The sequence below is a fragment of the Aegilops tauschii genome, chromosome 5 (assembly GCF_002575655.3).
Source record: "Aegilops tauschii subsp. strangulata cultivar AL8/78 chromosome 5, Aet v6.0, whole genome shotgun sequence".
NCBI lineage: Eukaryota > Viridiplantae > Streptophyta > Magnoliopsida > Poales > Poaceae > Aegilops > Aegilops tauschii.
In genome coordinates, this window is record NC_053039.3 from 453,807,253 (window position 1) to 453,831,080 (window position 23,828).

The 23,828-nt window shown below is 45.3% G+C and overlaps 1 protein-coding gene across 1 annotated transcript; it reads right to left on the reverse strand.

The window, feature by feature from the left end:
• Positions 1-53: 53 nt before the first annotated feature.
• On the reverse strand, positions 54-3,366 carry LOC109765934 (uncharacterized). The gene is made up of 4 exons (XM_020324703.4): positions 2,927-3,366; positions 1,692-2,480; positions 718-765; positions 54-637 (listed from the first exon to the last, which is right to left on the reverse strand). Exons 1-4 carry the CDS (start codon positions 3,128-3,130, stop codon positions 407-409), a joined length of 1,272 nt encoding a protein of 423 aa, XP_020180292.1. The 5' UTR covers positions 3,131-3,366; the 3' UTR covers positions 54-406.
• Positions 3,367-23,828: the final 20,462 nt, after the last annotated feature.

The following is a 23,828-nucleotide window of genomic DNA, read 5'->3' on the forward strand; positions in this document are numbered from 1 at the left end:
ACCGCGGCATGTCAGCGCATCGCACTTGCTCCTTCCTACTCAACCAGCAAACGGAAAGCAAAAAAATAAAGCTGATGGCCAGATCACACCACCACCAAACATCTTCTTACACCACCTCACATGCAGAATAAATAAACACCACAACTACATCAGCTTCTGCACTGCACCACCCACAACACACCCACTAGCCCACTCGCTACATCAAAAACACACGATCATGACGGTGATGTTATTCAGATTGAAAAAAAGAACCCGGATCATCGATTACCGCTACAGATGGTTCATCGGGCCATGTCGAAATCAGTGCTTGCCGGAGCTGATGTCTAACACTCGGCCTCCTGTGTAAAGCTATTGTCGGTCGGTTAGGCTGCTTCTGAAGTTATTATTACTTGGTGGTTTGGTTGAATCAGTTGTTGAGCCATGCGTGCTTCAGACACTCGGCGGCGGTCGGCCTGTTCTCCGGATCAAAATCGAGGATCGGGCGGAGGAAGTCGGCGAGCCCTTTGGCGTCCGGCTCGGTGAAGCCGTACCTCTCGACTAGCACGCGTTCTAGAGGCCAGAACCTCATTCTTTTGACCCTCTTCAGGTCTCCGTACCGGTTGAAGTAATCCTTGGAACGGGTGCCTGAGGTGGCAATCTGAAAGACAACAGCAGGATTAGATACGGCATTTGAGATTAGGCAACATGACAAAGGGAGTTACAAGTTATTGTAGGGACCTTCTTAGGCATCTTTCCCAGAGTTTCCATCATCAGAGCCAGATGATCCTGCAAAGAGTTATACAACAGAGAGATGAGTTCATGGTTGGTTGGTGAGATAACAACACTTGCATGCCATCACTGTAGACTTAGCAGCTAAGAGTCAACATCTGAAGTTGATTGCTTAATGAGTACTATATCTGTCCATTTGACAGTTAATAAGTACTATATCTGTCGATTTGACAATCTGACATAGGTAAGGCTTTAGAGGACAATCCAGCAGGTAAGAGTATAACAAATCTTTTAGCTGTCATTATTCAATAATCACTGGCTACGGAACAATCTATCACTGTCGGTACTTGGTACTTTGTTTTGTGCCAGTGTATTACATCTGGCAAGAATAACAGAAAAGCGGACAACCAGAACAGCACAGTTAGATCTGTCCCGGTATACCACATTAAGATGCACTTCTATTGTACACCAGTCCTATGATGGTTGGTAACTGAACATCAAATTGTTTCTATGGCTTCTGTTTGTACAATGGGGATTGCTTTGCAGGGTCATAATAAACAAAAGGAAACCGAAAAAGCATACTAGCAGAAAAGTGCTCAAATCGCAATCCCTGGGAACGCAGCCCTCGCAATATCAGTTCACATTTCATTTAAATATTTCAGTTGCTAGGTTGGTGCTGTCAGGTTGGTTGCATCTTCTTTTGAATTTTAAAGTGGCACATGATCCAAAGCGTCTACTTTTTATAGTGTAATTTATCAATTGCCATGACTCACTTGACCAACATAACAACAGCAGGAATACACAAAAATAGGGTGATGTCTGCAACCTCGGCATTAGGAAAAATGGACTAGTTTGACTAATGTTAGAAAACCCATATACTACTGTAGTAAGCAAGAATATATGATAGAACCTTCATTGCTAATGCTACTAGTATAAGCAAAAAAGTGCTGAAAGAAACGACATGAAAATTATGTTCTTTTTACCTCATCTTCACTGCAACTTTGGCAAGTGCTGGGAGCAAACAGCATGTCACCAGTGGCAAGCTCAAACGCTATACAGGCGAACGACCACATATCGGCAGAATAAGAATAGCCAGAACCGATGATAACCTCGGGTGCCCTATACTGCCTTGTCTGTATCACACCATCACCCTGCTGATCAGCCCAGCAGGCATTCCCGAAATCGACAATCTTGCACTTCATGCTAATGCCATCCAGGCTTCTCTCCTTAACCATGTCTGCCGTAAACCCGCCGAGCGACACCCGCCTCTGCAGAATCTTCGCCACGGCGCGCCTCGCCCGTGTCTTAAGCATCTTCTCGCTGAAACTGATCGACGGCGTGCGGTACTGGTTCCCCTCTGGCCTCTTGAGAATCGGGGTGAGCCTCGAGCGCACGGGGTCCTTGGACGGGTTTATCGTCGACACTAGGAGGACATTCTCCGGCTTCAAATCGGTGTGGATAATGCCGAGCTCTCTGTGCATGTAATCGAGGCCGGTCAGCACCGACCGGCAAATCTCCCGCACCCTGCTCAGCCCGATGCCCTTGTTCCGGTTGTACCGTATGAGCCGCAGCAGGCTGTCGCCGAGGAACTCGGTGACCAGGCAAATGTGCTTGCCGTTGGGGCCGGCGTGCTTGAAATGGTCCAGCAGCTGGATGACGCACTTGGAATTGGTGGGGTCGCCCTTGGCCGCCGCGGACAGCAGCTCGATCTCGTGGAGCGCGGCGTGCGCGTAGTCCCTCGCGCTCTTCTGGATCTTGAGCGCCACGAATCTCTGCAGGTTTTGCAATCACGGTATCCAGTTAGCAACATGTCTTGCACAGATCGCACAATGCAAATTTTCCATTGCTGACGGAGGACAGTAAATACTAGTACTAGTTTTGGTCCCAGTTTGCGCATATCACGGGAGAAACCTGCAATCTTTGCAACAGAGATCACGAATTTGGAAGAAAAAAGAAGACAAAGATCGGTGCAGAGTTCTGTCGGGCCGATTTTGAACAGAACGAAAGCAATGGAACAGGGGTAAAAGGGGCAAAGCGCATCGTTTTGGGTTGGGGAGAACGGCCTCCGCCGGAGTTGGCGGAATCCAATACCCAGACGACGGGAAACCCCCGACGGCGACGGCCGCGCCGCGAGCGAGCACGCCGGGAAGGGCGGGCGAAGAAAACAGAGCAGGAAGAAAAGACAGAACCAAGATGAGGGGAGGGGGCTCGGGCGTACGCTGAGGAGGGTGTCGTAGGCGAGCCAGACGGTGGAGAAGTTGCCCCAGCCGAGCTTCCGCTGCGCGACGAACCTGCCGCCGGCGAAGCGGTCCCCTGGGCGCGCGGCGTGGTAGCCGCCCTTCCGGTACCCCTCGGCCCCCTCCTCCTCCTCGTCCTCCGAGCCCGACGAGTAGCAGCACCCGTTGCCGCCGAACGCCGCCATCGATGAGCCGATCCGCCGGCCGGCCGGCGGGCTCCTCCTCCTCCGGAGTCCGGATTCGAAAGGGGGGCGCAGGCGGGCGGGGGGGACTAGGGAGGGAGGAGGCCGGGTTGGGTTTGATTTGGTTTGGCTGGGGATTTTTCTGGAGTGGAATTGGTTTTGTTCGGTGGCGGAGGGAGGGAGAAAAGTGACCGTTCCGCCACCACCACACCACCAGCTGCCTCGCCTCCGGTGGAGTCTGGAGTGGACGGAGGGGCTCCCCGTGGCACTGCTTTATACTACGGCACTACCCCGTAGTCCATACATATCCCATGCATGGATTAATTGATTGCTTTGATTGCTAATTCATCACCGGGCCAAATAGTGAAGTGCTCATTTTGGACCAATCAATCGGCACCTAAAACCCACGGTCAAACAAAGCACCCCTTGAATATCACATTTTCGGAGCCCAATTCCCTCTCTTTAATCATCACTGCTTTTCCCACAGCATTTTAATGATTTTTCACACCGCAATTTCGTGTGGACTTACACATAGGAACTAGGATGAAAATGATGCGGAGTTTCCGTGAGAATCTAGTTTCTTGGTTTTGGCGTCCTATTTCTCGTCACGTTTTAGTTTCCTCTTCTCCTACAAACACTCGCTTCTGCATCTGTACCGCTTTGAATTCGATCTGAATTTACTTTCGGCATTACCTGTCATTTCTAATATTTCGTACTAATTTATGTTTCCTCTAATAAAATCCGACGTTATCGATTTCCTTTTATTCTAATATCCCATACTCATCTACGTTCCTCTAGTAATATTTGACGTTATAGGTTTCCTGTCTTCTTTCTAATATTTCGTACTCATTTATGTCCCTCTAAAAAATTTCCTACTCATTTACGTTCCTCTAAAAATATTTCACATTACCGATTTCCGATTTTGTTTCTCACATTTCATACTCATTTATGTTCGTCTAATAATATTTGACGTTATCGGTTCCTTTTTCTTTCTAATATTTCGTACTCTTTTATGTTCCACTAAAAAAAATCCATACTCATTTACATTCCTCTAAAAATATTTGACGTTATCGATTTCTAACATTTCATACTCATTTATGTTCCTCTAAAAATATTTGACGTTACCGTTTTACGTTTTCATTTACTGATATTTCGTACTCATTTACCTTTTTATATGAAAATATTCGGTGTTATATGTTTTCCATTTAATTCGAATATTTTCATACTCACTTATGTTTCCTCTATAAATATTCCGCAATGCTTTTTGTTTTGTTTCTGATATTTTGTATATGTTTCCTCTACAAATGTGTGGTGTTATATATTCTGTTTTCGTTTACGATATTTCATAATCGTTTATGTTGCCCTTGAAAATATTTGACATTATCTGTTTCTTTTTCAGTATTTCATATCATTTATATTTCCTCTAAACGTGTTCGACATTGCCTATTTCGATCCCCGTTTCCAAGATTTCATACTCATTTATATTTCCTCTAAAAAGATGAATTTAAATGTCTCTACATTTTACATGCGACAAAACAAAAAACCATGAATTTAGAATGGCAAGTCGTATGTCTTGTTGAAAATATGCCCTAGAGGCAATAATAAAATGGTTATTATTATATTTCCTTGTTCACGATAATTGTCTATTGTTCATGCTATAATTGTATTAACCGGAAACCGTAATACATGTGTGAATACATAGATCACAACATGTTCTTAGTGAGCCTCTAGTTGACTAGCTCGTTGATCAATAGGTGGTTGTGGTTTCCTGACCATGGACATTGGATGTCGTTGATAACGGGATCACATCATTAGGAGAATGATGTGATGGACAAGACCCAATCCTAAGCATAGCACAAGATCGTGTAGTTCGTTTTGCTAGAGCTTTTCTAATGTCAAGTATCATTTCCTTAGACCATGAGATTGTGCAACTCCCGGATATCGTAGGAATGCTTTGGGTGTATCAAACGTCACAACGTAACTGGGTGACCATAAAGGTGCACTACAGGTATCTCCAAAAGTGTCTGTTGGGTTGGCACGAATCGAGACTGGGATTTGTCACTCCGTATGACGGAGAGGTATCTCTAGGCCCACTCGGTAATGCATCATCATAATGAGCTCAATGTGACTAAGGAGTTAGTCACGGGATCATGCGTTGCGGAACGAGTAAAGAGACTTGCCGGCAACGAGATTGAACAAGGTATAGGAATACGGACGATCGAATCTTGGGCAAGTAACATACCGATGGACAAAGGGAATTGTATACGGGATTGATTGAATCCCCGACATCGTGGTTCATCCGATGAGATCATTGTGGAACATGTGGGAGCCAATATGGGTATCCAGATCCCGCTATTGGTTATTGGCCGGAGAGGTATCTCGGTCATGTCTGCATGGTTCCCAAACCCGTAGGGTCTACACACTTAAGGTTCGGTGACGCTAGAGTTGTAATGGGAATAGTATGTGGTTACCGAAGGTCGTTCGGAGTCCCGGATGAGATTCCGGACGTGACGAGGAACTCCGAAATGGTCCGAAGGTGTCGATATATTGGACGAAGGGTATTGGAGTCCGGAATTGTTCCAGGGGTACCGGGTGACGACCAGCGTGACCGAAAGGGGTTTCAGAGGCCCCGACAAGCGTTGGGGGGCCTTATGGGCCAAGGGGAGGGGGCACACCAGCCCACTAAGGGGCTGTGCGCCCCTCCCACCCCATCTCACGTAACCTGGAAAGGTGGGCGCCTCCCCTAGGGTAGCCACCCCCTCCCAGCTTGGGGGCCAAGTTTCCTAGGGGTGGGGCACTAGTACAAAACAGGGCTTTCGTCACAGGGCAATATTCACATTAGTCCCGGTTCAGTCACGAACCGGGACTAATGTGAGCATTGGTCCCGGTTCGTGCAGCTAAGGCATTAGTCCCGGTTCACCTGGGCCCTTTAGTCCCGGTTGGTGCCACGAACCGGGACTAAAGGGTGCGATGCCCATTAGTACCGGTTGGTGGCACCAACCGGGACTAAAGGAACCTTTAGTCCCGGTTGGTGCCACCAACCGGTACTAATGGGCTTTGAGGCATTAGTACCGGTTCATGGCACGAACCGGTACTAAAGGGCCCATCAAACTCTACCCCCCCGGTGGACCGCCTTTTCAGTTTTAGAAAAAACAAAAGAAAATGATGGAAATGTCAAAAAAATAAAATAAAATAAGTTTCCCATGTGATATGTGGTCTAGTTGTTGGGAAAATTAACAAATATGAATTTTGACTTTATTTGCAAAATCTCTCTGGAATTTCTTAAAATGGGCATAACTTTTGCATACGAACTCGGATGAAAAAGTTTTTTATATGAAAAATCATCTACTCGAAAAGTTACATCCGAATTTAACTGGGGGAACCCTGTTAAACATTTTCAAAATCCTCAAAAACCTAACAGAAAAAAAGATACGGGGCTTTTAAGATCTGGAGAGGCAAAAAAATTCAAAAAATTTCAAATTGTGGTCAAACTGTGGTCAAACTGTGGTCAAACAATGGTCAAACTAATTATTCTAGAATATTAGTGTTACTAAATAATTATTTCAGTTTTTTTGAATTTTGGTCAAATCTGGTCAAACTGTGGTCAAACAATGGTCAAACTAATTATTCCAGAAATATTAGTGTTACTAAATAATTATTGTTTTTTAAAACAATAGTTTCAACTCAAACAGTGAAATGTGTCACTTCATGCTCAAGCTAAATTCCTGAGGGTTAATAGAATTGACATCTTACTATTGTCAGGAAAACAACATGTGCAGACTTGGAAACGAGGGAGAATAGAACCCGGAAGTTAAGCGTGCTCAGGCTGGAGTAGTGAGAGGATGGGTGACCGTCCGGGAAGTTAGATGATTTGGAATGATGAGGGGTGATTAGAGATTAGAGGATAAATTGAGCAGTGATGAGGGGTGGTGATTAGAGATTAGAGGTTAAAATAATTCAGAAATTTGAAAATTAAAAAAAATTCGCAAATTTTTTTTAAAAAAAAAATCATAAAATTTCCTTTAGTCCCGGTTGGTAACACCAATCGGGACTAAAGGTGGAGCTCCAGGCTGCGTCCACGTGGACGGCCTTTAGTCCCAGAACCGGGACTAAAGGGGGGAGGCATTAGTAACGACCCTTTAGTCCCGGTTCAAAAACCGGGACTAAAGGCCCTTACCAACCGGGACAAAAGCCCCCTTTTCTACTAGTGTGGGCGCCCAAACCCATCTAGGGTTTCCCCTGTGGCCGCCGCCGCTCCCCTAGGGAAACCCTAGGGCGCCTCCTCCCCCCTTCCCCCTAGTGAGGGAGAGAGAGGGCTGCCACAACCCTTCCCCTGGCGCAGCCCTCCCTCCTCCTACACCTCCTCCTCCGTAGTGCTTAGTGAAGCCCTGCCGGAGAACCACGAGCTCCACCAGCACGCCGTCGTGCTGCCAGAGTTCTCCCTCAACTTCTCCTCTCCCCTTGCTGGATCAAGAAGGAGGAAACGTCCCCGGGCTGTACGTGTGTTGAACGGGGAGGCGCCGTCCGTTCGGCGCTAGATCGGATCTTCCGTGATTTGAATCGCCGCGAGTACGACTCCATCAACCGCGTTCCTTATAACGCTTCCGCTTAGCGATCTTCAAGGGTATGAAGATGCACTCCCTCTCTCTCGTTGCTAGCATCTCCTAGATTGATCTTGGTGACACGTAGGAATTTTTTGAATTATTACTACGTTACCCTACAGTGGCATCATGAGCTAGGTCTATCCGTAGATTCTATGCACGAGTAGAACACAAGTAGTTGCGGGCGATGATTTGTTCAATTTGCTTACCGTTACTAGTCCTATCTTGATTCGGCAGCATTATGGGATGAAGTGGCCCGGACCGACCTTATACGTACGCTTACGTGAGACAAGTTCCACCGACTGACATGCACTTGTTGCATAAGGTGGCTAGCGGGTGTCTGTCTCTCCCACTTTAGTCGGATCAGATTCGATGAAGAGGGTCCTTAAGAAGGGTAAATAGCAATTGGCATATCACCGTTGTGGCTTTTGCGTAGGTAAGAAACCTTCTTGCTAGAAACCTATAGCAGCCACGTAAAACATGCAACAACAATTAGAGGATGTCTAACTTGTTTTTGCAGGATATGCTATGTGATGTGATATGGCCAAAAGGATGTGATGAATTATATATGTGATGTATGAGATTGATCATGTTCTTGTAATAGGAATCACGACTTGCATGTCGATGAGTATGACAACCCACAAGAGCCATAGGAGTTGTCTTAATTTATTGTATGACCTGCGAGTCAATGTAAACACCATGTAATTACTTTACTTTATTGCTAACTGTTAGGCATAGTAGTAGAAGTAATAGTTGGCGAGACAACTTCATGAAGACACAATGATGGAGATCATGGTGTCATGCCGGTGACGAAGATGATCATGCCGCGCCTCGAAGATGGAAATCAAAGGCGCAAGATGATATTGGCCATATCATGTCACTTTATGATTTGCATGTGATGTTTATCATGTTTACATCTTATTTGCTTAGAACGACGGTAGCATAAATAAGATGATCCCTCACTAAAAAATTTCAAGAAATGTGCTCCCCCTAAGCGTGCACCGTTGCGAAGGTTCGTTGTTTCGAAGCACCACGTGATGATCGGGTGTGATAGATTCTAACATTGACATACAACGGGTATAAGCCAGATTTACACATGCGGAACACTTAGGTTGACTTGACGAGCCTAGCATGTACAGACATGGCCTCGGAACACGAGAGACCGAAAGGTCGAACATGAGTCGTATAGTAGATGCGATTGATGACTAGTCTGTCTCACGTGATGATCGGACACGGCCTAGTCGATTCGGATCATGTATCACTTAGATGACTAGAGGGATGTCTATCTGAGTGGGAGTTTAAATAATTTGATTAGATGAACTTAATTATCATGAACTTAGTCTAAAATTGTCTTTACAATTTATCTTGTAGATCCAATGGCCCACGCTAATGTTGCCCTCAACTTCAACGCGTTCCTAGAGAAAACCAAGCTGAAAGACGATGGTAGCAACTATACGGACTGGGTTCGTAACTTGAGGATCATCCTCATAGCTGCCAAGAAAGCATATGTCCTTGAAGCACCGCTAGGTGACGCACCCATTTTCACAGCAACTCAAGACGTTATGAACGCCTGGCAGTCGCGTAGTGATGATTACTCCCTGGTTCAGTGCGGCATGATTTACAGCTTAGAACCGGGGCTCCAAAAGCGTTTTGAGCAACACGGAGCATATGAGATGTTTCAAGAGCTGAAAATGGTTTTCCAAGCTCATGCCCGGGTCAAGAGATATGAGGTCTCCGACAAGTTCTATAGTTGTAAGATGGAGGAAAATAGTTCTGTCAGCGAGCATATACTCAAAATGTCTGGGTTGCACAACCGCTTGTGTCAGCTGGGAGTTAATCTTCCAGATGACTCGGTCATTGACAGAATCGTCCAGTCGCTTCCACCTAGCTACAAGAGCTTTGTGATGAACTACAATATGCAAGGGATGGAGAAGTCCATTCCTGAGTTATATTCAATGCTGAAATCAGCGGAGGTGGAATTCAAAAGGGAACATCAAGTGTTGATGGTGAATAAGACCACTAGTTTCAAGAAAGGCAAGGGTAATAAGAACTGCAAGAAGGACGACAAGGGAGTTGCCGCGCCCGGTAAGTTAGTTGCCGGGAAGAAGAAGCCAAAGAATGGACCCAAGCCTGAGACTGAGTGCTTTTATTGCAAGGGAAATGGTCATTGGAAGCGGAACTACCCCAAGTACTTAGCGGATAAGAAGGCCGGTAACGCCAAAGGTAAATATGATATACATGTTATTGATATGTACCTTACCAGCGCTCGTAGTAGCTCCTGGATATTTGATATCAGTGCGGTTGCTCACATTTGCAACTCAAAACAGGAGCTGCGGAATAAGCGGAGACCGGCGAAGGACGAGGTGACGATGCGCGTCGGGAATGGTTCCAAGGTCGATGTGATCGCCGTCGGCATGCTACCTCTACATTTACCTTCGGGATTAGTTTTAAACCTCAATAATTGTTATTTAGTGCCAGCTTTGAGCATGAACATTGTATCTGGATCTCGTTTAATGCGAGATGGCTACTCATTTAAATCCGAGAATAATGGTTGTTCTATTTATATGAGAGATATGTTTTATGGTCATGCCCCGCTGGTCAATGATTTATTTTTATTGAATCTCGAACGTGATGTTACACATATTCATGGTGTGAATGCCAAAAGATGTAAGGTTGATAATGATAGTCCCACATACTTGTGGCACTGCCGCCTTGATCACATTGGTGTCAAACGCATGAAGGAACTCCATGCAGATGGACTTTTGGAGTCTCTTGATTATGAATCATTTGACACGTGCGAACCATGCCTCATGGGAAAAATGACCAAGACTCCGTTCTCCGGAACAATGGAGCGAGCAACCAACTTATTGGAAATAATACATACTGATGTATGCGGTCCAATGAGCGTTGAGGCTCGCGGTGGCTATCGTTATGTTCTCACCCTCACTGATGACTTAAGGAGATATGGGTATGTCTACTTAATAAAACACAAGTCTGAGACCTTTGAAAAGTTCAAGGAATTTCAGAGTGAGGTAGAGAATCAACATGACAGGAAAATAAAGTTCTTACAATCAGATCATGGAGGAGAATACTTGAGTCACGAGTTTGGCACACACTTAAGGAAATGTGGAATTGTTTCACAACTCACGCCGCCTGGAACACCTCAGCGTAATGGTGTGTACGAACGTCGTAATCGCACTCTATTGGATATGGTGCGATCTATGATGTCTCTTACCGATCTACCGCTATCATTTTGGGGTTATGCTTTAGAGACAGCCGCATTCACTTTAAATAGGGCGCCGTCTAAATCCGTTGAGACGACACCGTATGAATTATGGTTTGGGAAAAAACCTAAGCTGTCGTTTCTGAAAGTTTGGGGATGCGATGCTTATGTCAAGAAACTGCAACCTGAAAAGCTTGAACCCAAATCGGAAAAAATGCGTCTTCATAGGATACCCTAAGGAAACTATTGGGTATACCTTCTACCTCAGATCTGAAGGCAAGATCTTTGTTGCCAAGAATGGATCCTTTCTGGAGAAAGAGTTTCTCTCGAAAGAAGTAAGTGGGAGGAAAGTAGAACTTGACGAGGTACCCCCTCTTGAACCGGAGAGTAGCGCAGCTAAGGAAGATGTTTCTGTGGTGCCTGCACCGACTACAGAGGAAGTTAATGATGATGATCATGAAACTTCGGGTCAAGTTGCTACTGAACTTCGTAGGTCCAAGAGGACACGTTCCGCACCAGAGTGGTACGGCAACCCTGTCCTGGAAATCATGTTGTTAGACAACGGTGAACCTTCAAACTATGAAGAAGCGATGGCGGGCCCGGATTCCAACAAATGGCTTGAAGCCATGAAATCCGAGATAGGATCCATGTATGAAAACAAAGTATGGACTTTGATGGACTTGCCCGATGATCGGCAAGCCATATAGAATAATTGGATCTTTAAGAAGAAGACTGACGCAGATGGTAATGTGACCGTCTATAAGGCTAGGCTTGTCGCTAAGGGTTATCGACAAGTTCAAGGGGTTGACTACGATGAGACCTTCTCACCCGTAGCGAAGCTGAAGTCTGTCCGAATCATGTTAGCAATTGCCGCATTCTATGATTATGAGATCTGGCAAATGGACGTCAAAACGACATTCCTTAACGGTTTCCTTAAGGAAGAATTGTATATGATGCAGCCGGAAGGTTTTGTCGATCCTAAGAATGCTGACAAAGTATGCAAGCTCCAGCACTCCATCTATGGGCTGGTGCAAGCATCTCGGAGTTGGAACATTCGCTTTGATGAAATGATCAAAGCGTTTGGGTTTATACAGACTTATGGAGAAGCCTGTATTTACAAGAAAGTGAGTGGGAGCTCTGTAGCATTTCTCATATTATATGTGGATGACATACTGTTGATGGGAAATGATATAGAACTTTTGGAAAGCATAAAGGCCTACTTGAATAAGTGTTTTTCAATGAAGGACCTTGGAGAAGCTGCTTACATATTAGGCATCAAGATCTATAGAGATAGATCGAGACGCCTCATTGGTCTTTCACAAAGCACATACCTTGACAAGATATTGAAGAAGTTCAATACGGATCAGTCCAAGAAGGGGTTCTTGCATGTATTGCAAGGTGTGAGATTGAGCGCAGCTCACCGCCTGACCTCGGCAGAAGAAAGAGAAAAGATGAGTGTCATCCCCTATGCCTCGGCCATAGGCTCTATTATGTATGCCATGCTGTGTACCAGACCTGATGTGAACCTTGCCATAAGTTTGGTAGGGAGGTATCAAAGTGATCCCGGAGTGGAACACTGGACAGAGGTCAAGAATATCCTGAAGTACCTGAAAAGGACTAAGGATATGTTTCTCGTTTATGGAGGTGACGAAGAGCTCGTCGTAAAGGGTTACGTCGATGCTAGTTTTGACACAGATCTGGATGACTCCAAGTCACAAACCGGATACCTGTATATTTTGAATGGTGGGGCAGTGAGCTGGTGTAGTTGCAAGCAAAGCGTCGTGGCGGGATCTACATGTGAAGCGGAGTACATAGCAGCTTCGGAAGTAGCTCAGCAAGGAGTCTGGATGAAGGAGTTTATCACCGACCTAGGAGTGATTCCCAATGCGTCGGGCCTGATGACTCTCTTCTGTGACAACACTGGAGCTATTGCCATTGCCAAGGAGCCCAGGTTTCACAAGAAGACCAAGCACATCAAGCGCCGCTTCAACTCCATTCGTGAATATATTCAAGATGGAGACATAGATATTTGTAAAGTACATACGAATCTATATGTCGCAGATCCGTTAACTAAACCTCTTTCACGAGCAAAACATGATCAGCACCAAAACTCTATGGGTGTTCGATTCATCATAATGTAACTAGATTATTGACTCTAGTGCAAGTGGGAGACTGTTGGCAATATGCCCTAGAGGCAATAATAAAATGGTTATTATTATATTTCCTTGTTCATGATAATTGTCTATTGTTCATGCTATAATTGTATTAACCGGAAACCGTAATACATGTGTGAATACATAGACCACAACATGTCCCTAGTGAGCCTCTAGTTGACTAGCTCGTTGTCAATAGATGGTTGTGGTTTCCTAACCATGGACATTGGATGCCGTTGATAACGGGATCACATCATTAGGAGAATGATGTGATGGACAAGACCCAATCCTAAGCATAGCACAAGATCGTGTAGTTCGTTTTGCTACAACTTTTCTAATGTCAAGTATCATTTCCTTAGACCATGAGATTGTGCAACTCCCGGATACCGTAGGAATGCTTTGGGTGTATCAAACGTCACAACGTAACTGGGTGACCATAAAGGTGCACTACAGGTATCACCGAAAGTGTCTGTTGGGTTGGCATGAATCGAGACTGGGATTTGTCACTCCGTATGACGGAGAGGTATCTCTGGGCCCACTCGGTAATGCATCATCATAATGAGCTCAATGTGACTAAGGAGTTAGTCACGGGATCATGCGTTAGGGAACGAGTAAAGAGACTTGCCGGTAACAAGATTGAACAAGGTATAGGGATACCGACGATCGAATCTCGGGCAAGTAACATACCGATGGACAAAGGAAATTATATACAGGATTGATTGAATCCTCGACATCGTGGTTCATCTGATGAGATCATCGTAGAACATGTGGGAACCAATATGGGTATCCAGATCCCACTATTGGTTATTGGCCGGAGAGGTATCTCGGTCATGTCTGCATGGTTCCCAAACCCGTAGGGTCTACACACTTAAGGTTCGGTGATGCTAGAGTTGTAATGGGAATAGTATGTGGTTACCGAAGGTTGTTCGGAGTCCCGGATGAGATCCCGGACATGACGAGGAACTCCGGAATGGTCCGGAGGTAAAGATCGATATATTGGACGAAGGGTATTGGAGTCCGGAATTGTTCCGGGGGTATCGGATGACGACCAGCGTGACCGAAAGGGGTTTCGAAGGCGCCAACAAGCGTTGGGGGGCCTTATGGGCCAAGGGGAGGGGGCACACCAGCCCACTAAGGGGTTGTGCGCCCCTCCCACCCCATCTCACGTAACCTGGAAAGGTGGGGCGCCTCCCCTAGGGCAGCCGCCCCCTCCCGGCTTGGGGGCCAAGTTTCCTAGGGGTGGGGGCGCCCAAACCCATCTAGGGTTTCCCCTGTGGCCGCCGCCCCTCCCCTAGGGAAACCCTAGGTCACCTCCTCCTCCCCCATTCCCCCTATATATAGTGAGGGAGAGAGAGGGCTGCCACAACCCTTCCCCTGGCGCAGCCCTCCCTCCTCCTCCTCCGTAGTGCTTAGCGAAGCCCTGCCGGAGAACCACGAGCTCCACCACCACGCCGTCGTGCTGCCGGAGTTCTCCCTCAACTTCTCCTCTCCCCTTGCTGGATCAAGAAGGAGGAGAAGTCCCCAGGCTGTACGTGTGTTGAACACGGAGGCGCCGTTCGTTCGACGCTAGATCGGATCTTCCGCGATTTGAATCGCCACGAGTACGACTCCATCAACCGCGTTCCTTACAACGCTTCCGCTTAGCGATCTTCAATGGTATGAAGATGAAGGAAATATGCCCTAGAGGCAATAATAAAGTATTATTTATTTCCTTATATCATGATAAATGTTTGTTATTCATGCTAGAATTGTATTAACCGGAAACATAATACATGTGTGAATACATAGACAAACAGAGTGTCACTAGTATGCCTCTACTTGACTAGCTCGTTAATCAAAGATGGTTATGTTTCCTAGCCATAGACATCAGTTGTCATTTGATTAACGGGATCACCTCATTAGGAGAATGACGTGATTGACTTGACCCATTACGTTAGCTTAGCACCCGATCGTTTAGTATGTTGCTATTGCTTTCTTCATGACTTATACATGTTCCTATGACTATGAGATTATGCAACTCCCGTTTACCGGAGGAACACTTTGTGTGCTACCAAACGTCACAACGTAACTAGGTGATTATAAAGGTGCTCTACAGGTGTCTCCAAAGGTACTAGTTGGGTTGGCGTATTTCAAGATTAGGATTTGTCACTCCGATTGTCGGAGAGGTATCTTTGGGCCCACTCGGTAATGCACATCACTATAAGCCTTGCAAGCATTGTGACTAATGAGTTAGTTGCGGGATGATGTATTACGGAACGAGTAAAGAGACTTGCCGGTAATGAGATTGAACTAGGTATCGAGATACCGACGATCGAATCTCGGGCAAGTAACATACCGATGACAAAGGGAACAACGTATGTTGTTATGCGGTCTGACCGATAAAGATCTTCGTAGAATATGTGGGAGCCAATATGGGCATCTAGGTCCCGCTATTGTTTATTGACCGGAGACGTGTCTCGGTCATGTCTACATAGTTCTCGAACCCGTAGGGTCCGCACGCTTAACGTTACGATGACAGTTTTATTGAGTTTTGATGTACCGAAGGAGTTCGGAGTCCCGGATGAGATCGGGGACATGACAAGGAGTCTCGAAATGGCCGAGACGTAAAGATCGATCTATTGGACGACTATATTCGGACTTCAGAAAGGTTCCGAGTGATTCGGGTATTTTTCGGAGTACCGGAGAGTTACGGGAATTCGTATTGGGCCTTAATGGGCCATACGGGAAAGGAGAGGAAGACCCCAAAGGGTGGCCGCACCCCTCCCCATGGGCTAGTCCGAATTGGACTAGGGAGGGGGGGGGGCGCCCCCTTCCTTCTTTCTCCTTCCCCCTTCCCTTCTCCTACTCCCACAAGGAAAGGAGGAGTCCTACTCCCGGTGGGAGTAGGACTCCCCCCTTGGGCGCGCCACCTCCCCTTGGCCGGCCCTCTCCTCCTTGCTCCTTTATATACGGGGGCAGGGGGGCACCCCATAGACACAACAATTGATCTATTGATCTCTTAGCCGTGTGCGGTGCCCCCCTCCACCAAATTACACCTCGATAATATCGTTGCGGAGCTTAGGTGAAGCCCTGCGTCGGTAGAACATCTTCATCGTCACCACGCCGTCGTGCTGACGAAACTCTCCCTCAACACTCGGCTGGATCGGAGTTCGAGGGACGTCATCGAGCTGAACGTGTGTAGAACTCGGAGGTGCCGTACGTTCGGTACTTGATCGGTCGGATCGTGAAGACGTACGACTACATCAACCGCGTTGTGATAACGCTTCCGCTATCGGTCTACGAGGGTACGTGGACAACACTCTCCCGTCTCGTTGCTATGCATCACCATGATCTTGCGTGTGCGTAGGAATTTTTTTAAAATTACTACGTTCCCCAACAGTGGCATCCGAGCCTGGTTTTATGCGTTGATGCTATGCACGAGTAGAACACAAGTGAGTTGTGGGCGATATAAGTCATACTGCTTACCAGCATGTCATACTTTGGTTCAGCGGTATTGTGAGATGAAGCGGCCCGGACCGACATTACGCGTACGCTTACGCGAGACTGGTTTCACCGTTCGGAGCACTCGTTGCTTAAAGGTGACTGGCGGGTGTCTGTCTCTCTCACTTTAGTTGAACCGAGTGTGGCTACGCCCGGTCCTTGCGAAGGTTAAAACGGCACCAACTTGACAAACTATCGTTGTGGTTTTGATGCGTAGGTAAGAACGGTTTTTGCTAAGCCCGTAGCAGCCACGTAAAACATGCAACAACAAAGTAGAGGACGTCTAACTTGTTTTTGCAGGGCATGTTGTGATGTGATATGGTCAAGACATGATGCTATATTTTATTGTATGAGATGATCATGTTTTGTAACCGAGTTATCGGCAACTGGCAGGAGCCATATGGTTGTCGCTTTATTGTATGAGATGCAATCGCCATGTAATAGTTTTACTTTATCACTAAGCGGTAGCGATAGTCGTAAAAGAAATTAGTTGGCAAGATGACAACGATACTACGATGGAGATCAAGGTGTCGCGCCGGTGACGATGGTGATCATGACGGTGCTTCGGAGATGGAGATCACAAGCACGGTGCTTCGGAGATGGAGATCACAAGCACAAGATGATGATGGCCATATCATATCACTTATATTGATTGCATGTGATGTTAATCCTTTATGCATGTTATCTTGCTTTGATTGACGGTAGCATTATAAGATGATCTCTCACTAAAATTTCAAGATAAAAGTGTTCTCCCTGAGTATGCACCGTTGCGAAAGTTCTTCGTGCTGAGACACCACGTGATGATCGGGTGTGATAGGCTCTACGTTCAAATACAACGGGTGCAAAACAGTTGCACACGCGGAATACTCAGGTTAAACTTGACGAGCCTAGCATATGCAGATATAGCCTCGGAACACGGAGACCGAAAGGTCGAGCGTGAATCATATAGTAGATATGATCAACATAATGATGTTCACCATTGAAACTACTCCATCTCACGTGATGATCGGACATGGTTTAGTTGATATGGATCACGTGATCACTTAGAAGATTAGAGGGATGTCTATCTAAGTGGGAGTTCTTAAGTAATATTATTAATTGAACTTAAATTTATCATGTACTTAGTCCTGATAGTATTTTGCAAATTATGTTGTAGATCAATAGCTCGCGTTGTTGCTTCCCTGTGTTTATTTTTGATATGTTCCGAGAGAAAAATTATGTTGAAAGATGTTAGTAGCAAAGATGCGGATTGGATCCGTGATCTGAGGATTATCCTCATTGCTGCACAGAAAAATTATGTCCTTGATGCACCGCTAGGTGACAGACCTATTGCAGGAGCAGATGCAGACGTTATGAACGTTTGGCTAGCTCAATATGATGACTACTTGATAGTTTAGTGCATCATGCTTAACGGCTTAGAATCGGGACTTCAAAGACGTTTTGAACGTCATGGACCATATGAGATGTTCCAGGAGTTGAAGTTAATATTTCAAGCAAATAGCCGAGTTGAGAGATATGAAGTCTCCAACAAGTTCTATAGCTAAAAGATGGAGGAGAATCGCTCAACTAGTGAGCATGTGCTCAGATTGTCTGGGTACTACAATCGCTTGAATCAAGTGGGAGTTAATCTTCCAGATAAAATAGTGATTGACAGAATTCTCTAGTCACCATCACCAAGTTAGTAGAACATTGTGATGAACTATAGTATGCAAGGGATGACGAAAGTAATCCCCGAGCTCTTCGCGATGCTGAAATCGACGAAGGTAGAAATCAAGAAAGAGCATCAAGTGTTGATGGTTAACATGACCACTAGTTTCAAGAAAAGGGCAAAGGGATAGAAGGGGAACTTCAAAAAGAACGGCAAGCAAGTTGCTACTCAAGTGAAGAAGCCCAAGTCTGTACCTAAGCCTGAGACTAAGTGCTTCTACTGCAAAGGGACTGGTCACTGGAAGCGGAACTGCCCCAAGTATTTGGTGGATAAGAAGGATGGCAAAGTGAACAAAGGTATATTGGATATACATGTTATTGATGTGTACTTTACTAGTGTTTATAGCAACGCCTCGGTATTTGATACTGGTTTAGTTGCTAAAGTAGTAACTCAAAACGGGAGTTGCAGAATAAACAAAGACTAGTAAAAAGGCGAGGTGACGATGTGTGTTGGAAGTAGTTCCAAGATTGATATGATCATCATCGCATACTCCGTGTACTTTCGGGATTAGTGTTGAAACTAAATAAGTGTTATTTAGTGTTTGCGTTGAGCATGAATATGATTTGATCATGTTTATTGCAATACGGTTATTCATTTAAGTTAGAGAACAATTGTTGTTCTGTTTACATGAATAAAAACCTTTTATGGTCACACACACCAACGAAAATGGTTTGTTGGATCTCGATCGTAGTGATACACATATTCATAATGTTGAAGCCAAAAGATGCAGAGTTAATAATGACAGTGCAACTTATTTGTGCCACTGCCGTTTGGGTCATATCGGTGTAAAGCACATGAAGAAACTCCATACTGATGGAATTTTGGAATCACTTGATTTTGAATCACTTGGTACTTGCGAACCGTGCCTTATGGGCAAGATGACCAAAACACCGTTCTCCGGTACTATGGAGAGAGCAACAGATTTGTTGGAAATCATACATACAGATGTATGTGGTCCGATGAATATTGAGGCTCGTGGCGGATATCGTTATTTTCTCACCTTCACAGATGATTTGAGCAGATATGGGTATATCTACTTGATGAAACATAAGTCTGAAACATTTGAAAAGTTCAAAGAATTTCAGAGTGAAGTGGAAAATCATCGTGACAAGAAAATAAAGTTTCTATGATCTGATCGTAGAGAAGAGTATTTGAGTTACGAGTTTGGCCTTCAGTTAAAACAATGTGAAATAGTTTCACTACTCACGCCACCTGGAACACCACAGCATAATGGTGTGTCCGAATGTCATAACCGTACTTTATTGGATATAGTGCAATCTATGATGTCTCTTACCAATTTACCACTATCATTTTGGGGTTATGCATTAGAGATAGCTACATTCACGTTAAAAAGGGCACCATCAAAATCCGCTGAGACGACGCCTTATGAACTGTGGTTTGGCAAGAAACCAAAGTTGTCGTTTCTTAAAGTTTGGGGTTGCGATGCTTATGTGAAAAAGTTTCATCCTGATAAGCTCAAACCCAAATCGGAGAAATGTGTCTTCATAGGATACCCAAAGGAGCCAGTTGGGTACACCTTCTATCACCGATCCGAAGGCAAGACATTCGTTGCTTAGTATGGATCCTTTCTAGAGAAGGAGTTTCTCTCGAAAGAAGTGAGTGGGAGGAAAGTAGAACTTGATGAGGTAACTGTACCTGCTCCCTTATTGGAAAGTAGTCATCACAAGAAACGGTTCCTATGACGTCTATACCAATGAGTGAGGAAGTTAATGATGATGATCATGAAACTTCAGATCAAGTTGTTACTAAACCTTGTAGATCAACCAGAGTAAGATCCGCACCAGAGTGGTACGGTAATCCTGTTCTGGAGGTTATGTTACTAGACCATGACAAACCTACGAACTATGAAGAAGCGATGGTGAGCCCAGATTCCGCAAAATGGCTTGAGGCCATGAAATCTGAGATGAGATCCATGTATGAGAACAAAGTGTGGACTTTGGTTGACTTGCCCGATGATCGGCAAGCAATTGAGAATAAATGGATCGTCAAGAGGAAGACGGACGCTGATAGTAGTATCACTATCTACAAAGCTAGAATTGTCGCAAAAAGGTTTTCGACAAGTTCAAGATGTTGACTACGATGAGAGTTTATCTATGCTTAAGTCTGTCTGAATCATGTTAGCAATTGCCGCATTTTATGAAATATGACAAATGGATAAACAAAACTGCATTCCTTAATGGATTTATTAAAGAAGAGTTGTATATGATGCAACCAGGAGGTTTTGTCAATCCTAAAGGTGCTAACAAAATATGCAAGCTCCAGCGATCCATCTATGGACTGGTGCAAGCATCTCGGAGTTGGAATATACACTTTGATAAGTTGATCAAAGGATATAGTTTTATACAGACTTGCGGTGAAGCCTGTATTTACAAGAAAGTGAGTGGGAGCACTACAGCATTTCTGATAAGTATATGTGAATGACATATTGTTGATCGGAAATAATGTAGAATTATTCTGTAAAGCATAAAGGAGTGTTTTGAAATGAGTTTTTCAAAGAAAGACCTCGGTGAAGCTGCTTACATATTAAGCATCAAGATCTATAGAGATAGATGAAGACGCTTGATAAGTTTTTCAATGAGTACATACCTTAACAAGATTTTGAAATAGTTCAAAATAGAACAGTCAAAGAAAGAGTTCTTGCCTGTGTTACAAGGTGTGAAATTGAGTAAAGACTCAAAGCCCGACCACGGCAAAAGATAGAAAGAGAATGAAAGTCATTCCCTATGCCTTGGCCATAGGTTCTATAAAGTATGCCATGCTGTGTACCAGATCTATTGTATACCCTACACTGATTTTGGCAAGGGAGTACAATAGTGAGCTAGGAGTAGATCACTGGACAGCGGTCAAAATTATCCTTAGTGGAATAAGGATATGTTTCTCGATTATGGAAGTGACAAAAGGTTCGTCGTAAAGGGTTACGTTGATGCAAGTTTTGACACTAAATCTAGATGACTCTAAGTCTCGGTCTAGATACATATTGAAAGTGGGAGCAATTAGCTAGAGTAGCTCCGTGCAGAGCATTGTAGACATAGAAATTTGCAAAATACTTACGGATCTGAATGTGACAGACCCGTTGACTAAAATTATCTCACAATCAAAACATGATCACACCTTAGTACTCTTTGGGTGTTAATCACATAGCGATGTGAACTAGATTATTGACTCTAGTAAACCCTTTGAGTGTTGGTCACATAGAGATGTGAACTATGGGTGTTAATCACATGGTGATGTGAATTATTGATGTTAAATCACATGGCGATGTGAACTAGATTATTGACTCTAGTGCAAGTGGGAGACTGAAGGAAATATGCCCTAGAGGCAATAATAACGTATTATTTATTTCCTTATATCATGATAAATGTTTGTTATTCATGCTAGAATTGTATTAACCGGAAACATAATACATGTGTGAATACATAGACAAACAGAGTGTCACTAGTATGCTTCTACTTGACTAGCTCGTTAATCAAAGATGGTTATGTTTCCTAGCCATAGACATGAGTTGTCATTTGATTAACGGAATCACCTCATTAGGAGAATGACGTGATTGACTTGACCCATTACGTTAGCTTAGCACCCGATCGTTTAGTATGTTGCTATTGCTTTCTTCATGACTTATACATGTTCCTATGACTATGAGATTATGCAACTCCCGTTTACCGGAGGAACACTTTGTGTGCTACCAAACGTCACAACGTAACTGGGTGATTATAAAGGTGCTCTACAGGTGTCTCCAAAGGTACTAGTTGGCTTGGCGTATTTCGAGATTAGGATTTGTCACTCCGATTGTCGGAGAGGTATCTCTGGGCCCACTCGGTAATGCACATCACTATAAGCCTTGCAAGCATTGTGACTAATGAGTTAGTTGCGGGATGATGTATTACGGAACGAGTAAAGAGACTTTCCGGTAACGAGATTGAACTAGGTATCAAGATACCGACGATCGAATCTCGGGCAAGTAACATACCGATGACAAAGGGAACAACGTATGTTGTTATGCGGTCTGACCGATAAAGATCTTCGTAGAATATGTGGGAGCCAATATGGGCATCCAGGTCCCGCTATTGGTTATTGACCGGAGACGTGTCTCGGTCATGTCTACATAGTTCTCGAACCCGTAGGGTCCGCACGCTTAACGTTACGATGACAGTTTTATTGAGTTTTGATGTACCGAAGGAGTTCGGAGTTGTAAGGGCATATTTATCCCTAAGATGTTTTGGTGATTGATGACAATGCTTTTGCGGACTAATCGTGTGCGTTGAGTGTTTTTCAGAGATTCATTCTTTTGGCACGAGACGATTTCCTCCCCTCGGAGCTTAAAGCAAAGACGGTGTAGTCCTTTCGGATTAGTTTGGTGGACTAGTTTCATAGGGATCACCGTACTATCAAGAGGGGGTCCGTTTTGGAAAGGCTAGGGCGGAATCATCACGTACACTTCCTTTGCCCCTCCCTCCGAGCCTTTCCGTTTCGATGATGGGCTTGGTTCTCCTTTCTTTGTGCCCTCTCTGGTCCCAGCGGTAGTACCGCGGGCCAGAGCGGTAGTACCGCTTGGGTGCTACAAGCGGTAGTACCGCTCTGGAGCGGTAGTACCGCCCAGAGCAGTAGTACCGCCAGTAGCCCCATGTGTGTACTATCTCTGGTCCCAGCGGTAGTACCGCGGGACGGAGCGGTAGTACCGCTTGGGTGCCACAAGCGGTAGTACCGCTCTGGGCGCGGTAGTACCGCTCTGGGCGCGGTAGTACCGCTCCAGAGCAGTAGTACCGCTAGTGGCCCCAAGCCGTAGTACCGCGGTGGTCTCGTGCTAGTACCGCCTCGATTCGAGAGCTCCTTTTTCGTGTCGGGTTTTACGGTACTGGCCGCGGCTGTGGGGGGCCGTAGTACCGCTCCTGTGCGGTAGTACCGCCCTCCCTCCGCGGTAGTACCGCTGTGGGCCAAGCGGTAGTACCGCGCTTTGGGGCGGTAGTACCGCTTATAGTGGCAAGCGGTAGTACCGCTGGCACAGCGGTACTACCGCTCTCTTCGGGGCAGAAGGGGGGTAACGGTTGGTTTGTTCCCCCCACTATATAAAGGGGTCTTCTTCCCCAAAGTTGATTTACCTCTTCCCCCAAAAGCTCCATTGTTGCTCCAAGCTCCATTTTCGCCCGATCTCTCTTCCTAGCCAATCAAACTTGTTGATTTGCTCGGGATTGGTTGAGAAGGACACGATCTACACTTCCACCAAGAGAAATTTGATTCCCCCCACTTATCCCTAGCGGATCTTGTTACTCTTGGGTGTTTGAGCACCCTAGACGGTTGAGGTCACCGCGGAGCCATAGTCCATTGTGGTGAAGCTTTGTGGTGTCGTTGGGAGCCTCCAATTAAGTTGTGGAGATTGCCCCAACCTTGTTTGTAAAGGTGCAGTCGCCGCCTTCAAGGGCACCAATAGTGGAATCACGGCATCTCGCATTGTGTGAGGGCGTGAGGAGAATACGGTGGCCCTTGTGGCTTCTTGGGGAGCATTGTGCCTCCACACCGC

Bases quoted from the DNA above. Each gene is read 5' to 3' on its own strand.
- LOC109765934 (XM_020324703.4), bottom strand. From the start codon at position 3,130: ATGGCGGCGTTCGGCGGCAACGGGTGCTGCTACTCGTCGGGCTCGGAG. The intron at 2,481-2,926 runs GTACGCCCGAGC...CAAAACCTGCAG, and splicing joins CCTACGACACCCTCCTCAGC to AGATTCGTGGCGCTCAAGAT. The intron at 766-1,691 runs GTAAAAAGAACA...AACTCTTTGCAG, and splicing joins AAAGTTGCAGTGAAGATGAG to GATCATCTGGCTCTGATGAT.